Below are 11597 nucleotides of genomic sequence, written 5' to 3'. Positions count from 1 at the left end.
CTCCAAATGCAGCACCAGAACTGTCTCCGGGACTGGCCCTGCAACTGTTTTTGCCAGCAATGGCTCCTTATTCCTGAAAGCCACTGGCCCTGCTGGGTCTCTTCATTCCCAGGCCACAGCAGCATTGCCACCTTCTGGCTATTTCAGGGTCTTTTCCTTTTTAATCTTTATTGTTGAAAGTATTACAGATGCTCTCCTTCCCCTCCCCCTCCCCATGGACCCCCTCAACCCCACACCCGCCCCTCCCAGGCCTTCACTACACTATTGTCTGTGTCCATGGGCTATGCATATATGCATATAAGTTCCCCTGTTAATCTCTCCCCAACCCCACCCCACCTTCCCTGTAAGATTTGTCCCTCTGCTCCATGCTTCTGTTTCTGGATCTATTTTGTTCATCAGTTTATGTTGTTCATTAGATTCCCACATATGAGTGAGACCATATGTTATTGTCTTTCTCTGCTTATTTCACTCATTGTCTTTAAAGCACCGACCAGAGCCTCGCAGATGACCCTGTGCTGTGAGTAGACCTTCTGTTAAGCACGAGGGAGTTAAAGAGGCAGCCCTTTGACCAAACAACTCTGATATTCAAGGCACACTGTCAAATAAATTAGATGACATCAGGCATAAAAATCTGCATCAGCCTTAACAACTGAAAAACTTTACAAGAGAGTTCGACAACATAAAAACAGATTCTCACCAGCTACAATTAAAGAATGATTTTATTTTTTATAATTTTTAGAGATCAAATACATTATAAATATTATAAACCTTCAAAAATGAACAGATTAGTCATATATTTTTCTTTAAAATGTACATACTGTCACACAAAAAGTTCACAGTCTAGAGTATCAATAATTACACCCTCCTCAAAGAAAACAGCACACGAAATGTTTCCTGTCGAAAAAAGTCTTTTGCCAAATCAGCCCCTACACTGTCCGCAGCTTCTAAAAGTTTCTCATACGCAGCTGGGGACAATGACCAGTTTTGAACATGGAGAGGAGCAGAAGCAGGGACAGCTCTGAGCGGTGCCCGTCTGAGATGGCCATGGGTGGCCCACACACCTGCAGGCTGCTCAGGAGTGATGCTCTTCAGGCCACGTCTGTGAGGCAGAATGCTCCGTCCATTTAAAAAAGAACCGCTTGCACATGTCCGGGAAAGCACTGCAGGAGGAGGTCTGAACAGAAAGTACCTCTGTTAACACATGTCCCTATCCCCTGCTAAACGCACCCAGGGATGGTTAGACATTTTCAGGTACATTTCCTTGGGCTACAGGTAACCCATAAACAAAAGACACATTATGCAAGTGAACAACCAAATCAATTTGGAGCCAATAGGATTGTGGCTGATTATGTTGGAAGCCACCCATTGCCTTCACTAGCAGAGAGGTATGGACAAGGAACTCGGAAGGCTGGTTAACCTTAAAGCCCTGAAAGGTCAGAGCCCAGCATCCACTGTCTAGTTGAGACAAAGGGAGCTGAAGCCACTTCCACCTTTTAGTCTTATGTAAACCCTCGCTGATGGGCTATCCATGGAACTATTACTGGAACTGCCTGCCTAAGAGCTATTGGTGGATCCCAAACCTAAATAAAAGAGATCACAAGGCCAGAGCAAAGCAGAGTCCTTCCTCAAGCTGGGCTCCCACCTGGATCCTAATTCCCAAATTTATATTTTCTAGTCTCTTTCATTTGTGTGCGGCCTCCTCCAGAACTGAACCCTGAACCACATGGGACGTGGGGGGGACACTCACATTACAGGAGTCAAATGGCCAATTTCTGGGGGAAATGACAAGAGCAAAAAGATGACAAGAGAACGAGGCAATGGACAGAAGGGCTTTGGTAATGAATGGGCTGTAATAACAACAGAAGGCATGTGGCTATTGAAAAAAAGCCAACCTTCCGTTGTCTCCTGACCTGACCTAGTTTCCATGAACCAGTGTTTCAATCGGTTTGCTAGCTTCGTTTCAGTTTCAAAATGGAGTGAAGAACCAAACGGGAACAGAGAACCAAGCATGTGTGCGCGCGCGCTCTCTCTCTCTCTCTCTTTCTCTCTCTCTCTCTCTCTCTCCAATAGGGCACTCAGATTTCTAACTTGGTGTCTATAAAGAGTTGCTAATTTAGAGGTCTACAGAGGCTAAGTAAGTGATGTGAACAGGGGAAGGGGCTGGGATAGGGTGAAGAGAATGTATGACTACACTGGACTGGGAGAGTAAGCCCACATGTGGACCAAACCAACACACCCGTGCCCAGCAGGCTCAGTGCAAACTGCCAGCATGCCACCCCCAACTTAGACGGATGGCCTCCGGTCACCATCTCTGCTGCTCACTAGAATCAGGATCAAGTGGTCACATCTTGGACAATGACTTCCTTTAATTCAGCATCTTCTCTCCCTTCTGAGAGAAATAACACTTTTAAGTTGATGTACTTTCCCACATTTGAGAAATGCAGAAATTTTCAAAACTTGTTTTACTTTGAAAAATCATAAATGTGGCTCAAAAGTGAGGGTTCTACATGATTCCCAAAGTGGCGGTTCGATCTGGCACAGGAGCCTTGACATTGAAAGAAAACAGGAGAGTCCTTATGAGGTGGCCTGGATGTTTGGCAACTGAGAGTAGCCCTGTTCCCAAGTGGAACTGGGTAAGTTTACCTCATTGGATGAACATAAAAACTGAAAAGTCCAGGAAAGTTTTAAGAGCTAACACACACACACACACACACACACACGCACGCACGCACACACGCACGCACACGCACACACACATGCACATGCACAAAAGCATTCTTTAGTGCCTCTGACTTGCATCTCAGACAACTACTTCATTGGCCACACTGAGCTCCACAGTGAAGCTGAGCAGTCACTTGTGCAACAGCAAAGGTAAATGTAAACATAAACAGCAGCGGTGTTTGAAGAGTGGGTGTCTCTATCGTATGTTGTCCAGATAATGCACTTCCGGGTAGAGGCGGTTCACCAGAAGAGCCAGGAAGCTTTTCCCATCGTGGAGGCAATGGCCAGGGTGCTTTATGAATTGTGCCGCTTGAGAGATGTGCTCCTGGTATTCAACATACTGCTTACTTAATGTCAAAGACTCAAGTGTGCTCAGAGCCTAAAAGACAGGGATGGCAAGAGGGTTAACCACCTGGATGCTTGTGAGGTGAGTCCAGCAGGTATGGCACACCTACCGCTGTCATCTGTACAACAGTGGGCCACTGGGGAAGCTATGGAAGTGGAATCAGAAGTCCCAACACAGGCACTGATTAACCACACACAAAAGGAGGCGGCTGCCCCAGCTTCTGGGCTTTTACCACATCTACACACAGCCTCCCCTCTTCCTGGCCTGCGCTGCTGCCCAGCCCTTCCCCACAAAGAGCCACGGCTGCAGCCACGTGGCCTACTGCCTGTCTCCCGCCCTCCAGTGCCAACAGCGGCGAGGACACTGACTTCACAACCAGAGACTCATCTGCCGACTTGTGATAGTTCATACATGACACAGGGGTTAAAGCAATTGTCTAGTCAGTTATCTAGTCCAGTGGTCGACAAACTGCAGCTCCAGAGCCACATGGGCCCCTTGAGTGTGGCTTTCACAAAATACCACGTGTGGGCATGCACGTACAGTGTGATTGAAACCTCGTGGCCCATGCGCAGAAGTCGTTTTCGGCTCTCAAAAGGAATTTCAATCGTTGTACTATTGATATTTGGTTCTGTTGACTAATGAGTTTGCTGATTACTGGTCTAGTCAGTTGGGGACACAACTCGGGCATTGTAAAAACAGAGATGCCGGTGAAAAACCTACTAGTTGTACCGCTTGATCTTCACTCTTAAGAACCAAGATATCACCCTGAACGTGGCTGCCTGAGACACCACAAAGATAACCACAGAACAACACATACCAAGAACAGAGACACTACTGCAGAGTGCCAGAGTATGGGCCCAGAGCTGGCCTGGCGAGTGAACCCCAATCCTAGCTCCAGTACTCACTAGCTGTGAGATTTGCAGTAAATTACCTAGCTTCTTTCTTTCTCCATTTCCTCATCCATAAAAAAATGAGAATAATACAAGTTCCTACGCTACCAGGTTGTTACGAGGATCAGCATCAAGGGATTCTACCGTAGACCAGCCAGAGCCTGGCATGTAGTAAGCTCTCAAGAATGTGCACCATTTTTACATTGCACAACTGTGTACCTGGCCAGCCTGATGACAGGTGACAATAGTGACAGGAATGGGACCTTCCACGTTTTAGAACATGCTATAACTTCGCACTGCTACCATTCTCTCCGTGTTGGGTTGTTACAACAGTGGTCAACCTCCAGACTCACAGAACAGGACCCATTTCCTTGGTTCAAGTGACAGCTCAGCTAACCTCCATCACTCTCAGCTGTGGCCCCTCCTCAGTGCCGGTCCGCAGCCCCCAAGTTCTATCCCAGACCGACCTGCCTACGCCTTGCTTCTTCCACATGGTGGAAACAGTGCTCCAGGCAGGAACCTTTACAGAACGTGGTAGAAAATATGGGGCAGCACATGTGCACCCCTTTTCCAATAGGTAGAGCACTAAGGGTGTGCTGGATTCCTGCACGCCATCACGCCAGCGCTGTAAAGACCATAGCACCACCTCCCCACATACTCCTTCCCCCCTCCCTATCTCCCCCCTTGGCGGAGAGCACCTGCCTCTTCATTGAAAGCTGCTTTCACTGACCTGCTGAGCTTTTATGGTGAGGTATAATTCAGAGCCAGGCTTCAACCGGATCTGATCCTCGGCAGGAACCTGAACAGAAAGGAAGGCAGCCATGCCTCGGGCAACCACACGGAACCTTGGGCATAGGGAAAGGTCAGAAGTCAATGACTATTGAAGTAACCATTTAAAAACAAATAACATATTTTCTATTAAAAACCAAGACTAGCCAAAACCGGTTTGGTTCAGTGGATAGAGCATCAGCCTGCGGGTCCCAGGTTCGATTCCGGTCAAGGGCATGTACCTTGGTTGGGGGCACATCCCCAGTATGGGGCACGCAAGAGGCAGCTGATCGATGACTCTCTCTCATCGATGTTTCTAACTCTCTATCTCTCTCCCTTCTTCTCTGTAAAAAATCAATAAAATATATTTATAAAAAATAAAAATTAAAAATAAAAACCAAGACTAATACATTTCTGGACCTACTGTTGTTTTTAGCCTCTTCAGGAAATTCTTAAATATGATCAAGAAGGAGCCTTAATATTCCCTTCCGCTATCACCGCCCAAACAATGTAGGCATAATTCAGACCAGGAATGAAAGTGTTGGCAAGATGTGGAAGAGCTGGAACTCTGACAGGGCTGGTGGGGATGTAGAGAATGGTGCAGGTGCTGTGGGAAAGTTTGGTGGGTCCTCAATGACTTAAACACAGAGTACCAACATGACCCAGCAATTCCACTCCTGGGTATATACACCCAAATGAATCTAGAAGGAGTGCTTGTCCTAACAAAAATTTGTAAACAAATTTCAGAACAGCATTATTCATGATAGCAAATAGATAGAAAATCCCAATTGCCTATCAACTGGTGAATGGATAAACAAAACCTGGTATGATATATCCAAACAATGGAATATTACTCATTCCCAAAAAGGAATGAAGCACTGCTACATGTTAAACTATGGATGAGTCTTGAATGTTATGTAAGGGAGAGAAGCTAGACATGAGGCCACGTACTATCCGATTCCATTTACAAGAAACGTGTAGAATAGGATACACACAGAGACTAACAGGGAGTGATTGCTTAATGGACTGCCATTTGGGGTGATGAAAATATTCTGAAACTAGCAGTGGTGGTTGAAAACATTGTGAATATACTAGTACTAAATGTCACTGAGTCATACGTTTTAAAATTGTTACCATGATAAATTTTGTGTTATGTGTATTTCACCAGAATTTAAGTGGATCAGAATCACACAGTCTGATAAATTCTATCACAAGCAAAGAAACAGGATGCTAACTGATTTGGATTAAGTGGTCTCCAAAGTTGCAACAACAGGATGAGCTGTCCCCAAGAATGCCGACGTCAGATAAGGGCTTTAACGAAAAACCAGCAGGAGGTACATATTAGGAGATAAAATGACAGGCTAATGGCAAATTCTTTCAGACCTTGGACTTCTTAGCAGCAAAAGTCTAGATTTGTTTCTCACTGCTGATCCTTCTTCTCAGTTAACTTTAACTCATCTTGACTTAACAGTCCTAGCAGAGGGATTACCCTGAGAAAGTACACTGGGGGGGGGGGGGGGGGGGGGGTAGACACGAGACACGCAGCTGACAGGGCATTTTAACCTCATCCCACACACGTCGCGGGCTCCAAGGCAAGAAGAAATCAGCAGTGTGGTCAGGTTACAAAGTCAAAATACAACAAAGAGATATTACTAAAAAAAACACACACTCTTTGAACATAAAACCAAAATTGTTTTAAAATGAGAATATAAACATGATTTTAAAATCAGGAGATGTGACCAGGCCTTGATCATTTTTCCTTAGTCTCTGAGGGAAATCTAGTCCCTCAGTCAAAAACCTACTCACGTCTCACAGCCCTGGGTGGGTGCAGACGCCGAGGCGGCTCAGAGAGCAGTGCAGGTGCCTCCTCACCTGTTAGACAGGGGTGACTTCCGGCCAAAGCCGATCGCCCCCAGGATCCCCGAGCTGAGCCTCTCCTCGGCCAGCAGGTTCTGCCGGCTCTGAAGCAGGAGCAGGACTCGAATGACCGATTCGGTCAGGACCGAGTCGTTCTGCTCCGTCTGAATCAGGGACAGCTGCAGGACCTGGTGCCACCACAGAAACAGCTTCGCCTCTTCCTGCGCAGACCTGGAGGGAGGCCAGGAGGAAATAAAATTAGAAGGGGATTCTTTCCACTCCCATTTAACTGACAGTCCACATGGGAGTCTTACGTGTAAGGGGCATTTAGTACTTTCAAAGCTCAAGCTAATGGGTAACAATGCTAATAAAGTAAGGGCACTCTAACACTACCATTTATTAAATACATACTGTGTGAGCTTTATGTTCCTTCACTGGATCCTCACAACAACCCTATCAGGTAAACACTGTTATCCCTACTGAACTGATAAGGAAGCTAAAGGCTGGTGCTTCAAAATGCCTGTTTTAGGACATAAAAAACCTGCTCAGAAAATTAGCCCATGCAAGTAAAAACCTTTCTAAAACAAGTGTTCCTGTACAGTGTACCTTATAGCCTTGTTTGTTTCCATTTCACTTGGTTCTGTGAACTTAAAGGAACACTGACTTCAATCCTACATTCTCAGTGGCCCAAACCCAGTGAGTCTGACCAGCAGCCAGAGGGTCAACCCACCTTGGATACACCTGTTCCAACCACTTGCTTAGGAGAAGCAGCACTTTCATTTCGTTCCTCAGCGTCTGCTCGCTATTGAGACACTGCAGCAGGTAGACATAGAGAGTCAAGTAACTGCCGAGGGACAGGCACTCCTGCAGAAACTCTTCTATGGTGAGCTCAGGAACCTGAAGGGACACCAGGATGGGGCCCCATCCTACAATCTGATGGAGGGAGCCTACGAAAGAACACCAAGAGGAGAGCGCAGGTCAACGCCAGAATCAAACGATGGGGTTTCTCTAGTAAGTCTCTTCCCTTTAAGCTTCATGTCAAGAAGACACTGCCCACGATGGCGAAAGAGGCCTGAGCTTAGACTGCAAAGCTGGCCTGCTAAATGCCGGTGCCTGGTCAGCCACCAGAGAGGGCCAAGAAATCAGAATCCGGTGCTGCAGTTTTATAAGCCACCTTTATCATCTTATTGTGATCATTAAAATCACATGTAGACACTGTCTGGCCCCATCATCTAAAAGTTCTAACTGTAGAACCGTTTTTGTTATAAATACTTACATTTTCCAAGGGAGATTATTATTATCTATCCATCATATTTTTTACTCATGCTTAGTTTGACTCATATCTCAACCAAAATCCTTGAATATGTTTCACAAATTAAAAAAAAAAAAAGGATTTTTATTTTAGTACACAAACGATTTGGAGCAGTGGCATCCTACTGGTTGTCAATTCTTTGGGGGGAATTAGCACGGGGTGACACGGTGACGTGCATACCACCTCCCGTGGGGGTTCACGGGTTGTCAAAAGGGCAGAATACAGCTCTTCCGGGCATTCTCCCTCCAGTTCCTTCCTTTCTAGCCTACCTGCACAACACGGTGTGCATCTGGGTGTGAAGAAGTGCTCTCTGCAACTCTTCTTAACCAGACCAGGTTGTTTCCAGAATGTGACAGAGATAGAGAATGACAAAGGTAAAAGGAAGTATGGCTCCTCACCCTCCCTGAAGTAGGCAGTGATGCAGGCCTCCGTCATCTCGGCCATGTGACGGACAGAAGCCAGGCTCTGGCAGGTGGCGGTTAAAAGGGGCAGGACCACCAGCCCGTGCACCTTTTGCTCAATCCAGGTCCGGACACTGCCCCGGAGGAACTCCGCCGTTGGAATAGTCGCGTTGTTCATCATCATCAGGACTTCCATGAAGAGGCTGCTGAGGGCCATGTGGCGGGTCTGGCTGTCCACGTCTGTGGGGGACACAGACACACACTGAGAAAGGGGGCCGGAAGGCGTATGAACGTGACCCTGGGGAACAGTGCTTTCACCTAAGCTGCTCTCCAGGCAGGTTTTACAGTTCTGTGGCTGACCGCAGAGCAGAAAAAGAAGTGTGGATAGTATTTAGCTTTTAAGGATAGAATGAAGCACATGAGTGCTTTGTAAGGGCAGGAACTGCTGCAAGGTCCCTGGTTAAGCAGTGTGGCCGAGCAATACTTTAATAAACAGACATATTAAGCTTGTGTGAAAGAGTAACTCACTTATCAGCACATGCTTAATTAGCCATTACTTCCCCAACTTGATTCATTTAGAAAACCAAATTCATAGATCTCAGCTCTCACTAGGTAAACTCATTAGAAACAGTACCGCCTGCAATGCCAAAGCTGTCAATTCTACAGGATAAAAGGAGGGAAAACCTTAAAAAATAAATAAACTCCTAATAGCAGATCTTCTATTTATTTGCTTTTTGAATAATAAAAATAGACAGGCTGGTAATAAAAATGGCTCTCAAAAAAATTAAGATGCAAAAAGAGAATAGTACACAAGAAAAAGAGCAAATTCATTTTATAAAATAACTGCCAATGAATCAGTTACTATGGTAGATTTCTTTTTTACATTAAAAAATAGATAATCTGTGGGGGGGGGGAATGGAAAGATATGTACACATATAATACCTTAATAATAATAAAAAAATAGATAATCTAGTTCCCTGGGAGTGCATGGAGAAATTATTCAATAGGTACAGTCTTTGCCATTTCCAGCTCCCTTGGAGTTGGGTACACACTTTTTTACTGGATAGACTTGTGGCTTCCTCACATCACGGCTTCAGTGCTTATGTCAATGGGAGTAGGGAGATCTTACTCATCACACCCACCCAGCCAAATTCACCCACTTGCGCAACATTAAATAAACCCTAATTTAATGTCACTCCAAGACCTACTTATCATCAAGCAAGGACTTTAAAGGCTTAACTCTGAATTTCATCTGAACAACAATTTTAATTTACCTTTAAATATGACTCATGGGAATAAAAAAATGACTGCACCTAAGCCTCCTAACAGATCTCAGCCTCTCCCCTTCTATTAATCATCAACTGAGCCAACAAACCACTTTAGTAAAAATGAGATCTGATCCCATCATTCTTCAGATTAAGATCTTTCTGGAATACCTTTCTCTCCTTTGCCTGATAAGCTGTTACTCAAACTTCATGGCCCAATCACAGAATCACCTCTAAAACAGCTTCTCCAGTACTGCTTTCTAATTTCCTTTTCTTTCCTTTAACATTCTTTGAATGTTGTGGCTTGCAAGCTGGTGCTAAACACTAGGTACATCATCTTATTCCATACCTACAGGATCTATATGAAACAGGCACATCATTCACTACGTGCCAGAACAACCAGACCTCCTATAGTCTTACTGATTGTTTGTCTATCTGACATATCAATTACTGTGAGGCATGTGTCAAAATCTCTCACTATGAGTGAATCTGACATTTCTCTTCCCAGTTCTGTCAATTTTGACTTTATGCATTTGCTTCTGCGTCTCTGGAAACAGAAATGACTGTAACCTGTCCATCCTTCTGATGTTACAATGCCTTACAGACAACAGGAATTCAGTTACTGAATAAATACACGACCTTCCAGTGGTCACTTACCAGGCAGGTTAAAGACAATGATATCATCTAAGAGCTTAGACATTTCCTGTTCTAGGATGGCTAGGGTGATTTTTCCATTCTGTTCCAGGGAGCTGAGGAATTGAACCATCTGATGAATGAAGGCTCGGCATTTTGGGACTGCATCCTGTCAATAAAACAAAGCGTCATTCAAATGAATCCATGCAAGCTGTGTGAGTGGAGGACAGAGCAGGAAGCCATGCAGCAGGGGTGTGTAAGGCCCTGTGTCTAGGGTCATGCAAATCTGTGGTAACACTTAAGACGAGGGCCTCTATTCCTCCAAATTCCTGTAGATCACTCTTCCTTTTACACTATATTAACACATTAACTACACTAATTACTGGCCAGAAACTTTTCCAAAGATTTTTTATGTTTGTTATTTTATTTAATCCTCACAACACTCTGAGGTGAGGTATTATTTCCAATTCAGATGAGAAAACCAAGATCAGAATGACAGTGAGTTGGGGACCAAACGCATCACTTCCCTGCCATTCTGCTGCCAGTGACAATCAGGCCACTAAACTTTAATCCTTTTGGCCTCTTGTGAGCATGCGACACTGCTAGCAAGTAAAGGCTTACCAAAACAAAAAGAGCCAAGAGGCCAAAATATGATCTCAATACCCTCCCACTTTTATGGATGGGCTGTCACAGAGTTCAAGGCTGCCCTCAGCATCACTCATGCCATCGCCAGCCCTGAAGAACACTCTGCCTTTTAAAGCACCCCCTCAACTTACAAGATGTTTCTGGCTGTCAGTAGGAATGGAGAGGCCTGCGGCCACTTTTAGGAGCTTCACGATTAATTCGGCAGAAGATTCCTTCGCCAGGAGGATGGAGGGCTGGTAGTGGCTGCTGAAATAACCTAGCACACTCTGATACGACACCATATCCACAAGATGCCACGAAAGGGAGCTTGTCTGCCCAAGGAGACTAAGTAGAGGCGAGTCCTAAAAATGAAACACACAGTTCTTTATTTCCAGAGCTTCCACTTTCCAGAAATACATGTTTCTAATTAGTCTTGGAAGTGACCACTAAGATGGCCTATTTGATAAGCACAGAACCGTTAAGATGTCAAATAAGTATCTACTCAAGTGAGGAGTACTAGTGAAAGTAACAGCCAGAGTCAGGGCAAAATCACAAAAAGATCTGTAAGCATTCAGAACCCAATTTTCCAAGGGATTCTCTGATCTGGTATTAGAACTAGCAATTAATGAGATGTAAAATAACATTAATTTTTATATTCTGACTCAATGTGGTTCCTTCATAATCTAAGTTAAATTATGAATTATCCAAGAAAACAGGCATCCCCCGTGCCAAGCACAGTCACAGGGAGAGGCATCAGGACAACAACTGACCAACCACAGC

At 44.9% G+C, this 11597-nt stretch overlaps 1 protein-coding gene across 2 annotated transcripts in view; it reads right to left on the bottom strand.

Moving 5' to 3' along the window:
* Positions 1-701: 701 nt before the first annotated feature.
* EPG5 (ectopic P-granules 5 autophagy tethering factor) overlaps positions 702-11597 on the bottom strand; it is a 77529-nt gene continuing 66633 nt past the window's right edge. For both annotated transcript variants that reach the window (XM_084888385.1, XM_084888386.1), the window contains exons 38-44: positions 10970-11179; positions 10218-10362; positions 8293-8535; positions 7313-7529; positions 6598-6813; positions 4688-4802; positions 702-3100 (exon numbers count right to left, since the gene is read on the bottom strand). In XM_084888385.1, coding sequence (XP_084744511.1) covers positions 2918-3100; positions 4688-4802; positions 6598-6813; positions 7313-7529; positions 8293-8535; positions 10218-10362; positions 10970-11179 — 1329 coding nt within the window. In that variant the 3' untranslated portion in view covers positions 702-2917. The remainder of the gene's footprint in view (positions 3101-4687; positions 4803-6597; positions 6814-7312; positions 7530-8292; positions 8536-10217; positions 10363-10969; positions 11180-11597) is intronic.

Source organism: Pipistrellus hanaki (assembly GCF_964339955.1).
Source record: "Pipistrellus hanaki genome assembly, chromosome: 6".
NCBI lineage: Eukaryota > Metazoa > Chordata > Mammalia > Chiroptera > Vespertilionidae > Pipistrellus > Pipistrellus hanaki.
The sequence above is the reverse complement of the archived record's forward strand: the minus strand, read 5'-3'. Positions and strand labels throughout refer to the sequence as shown.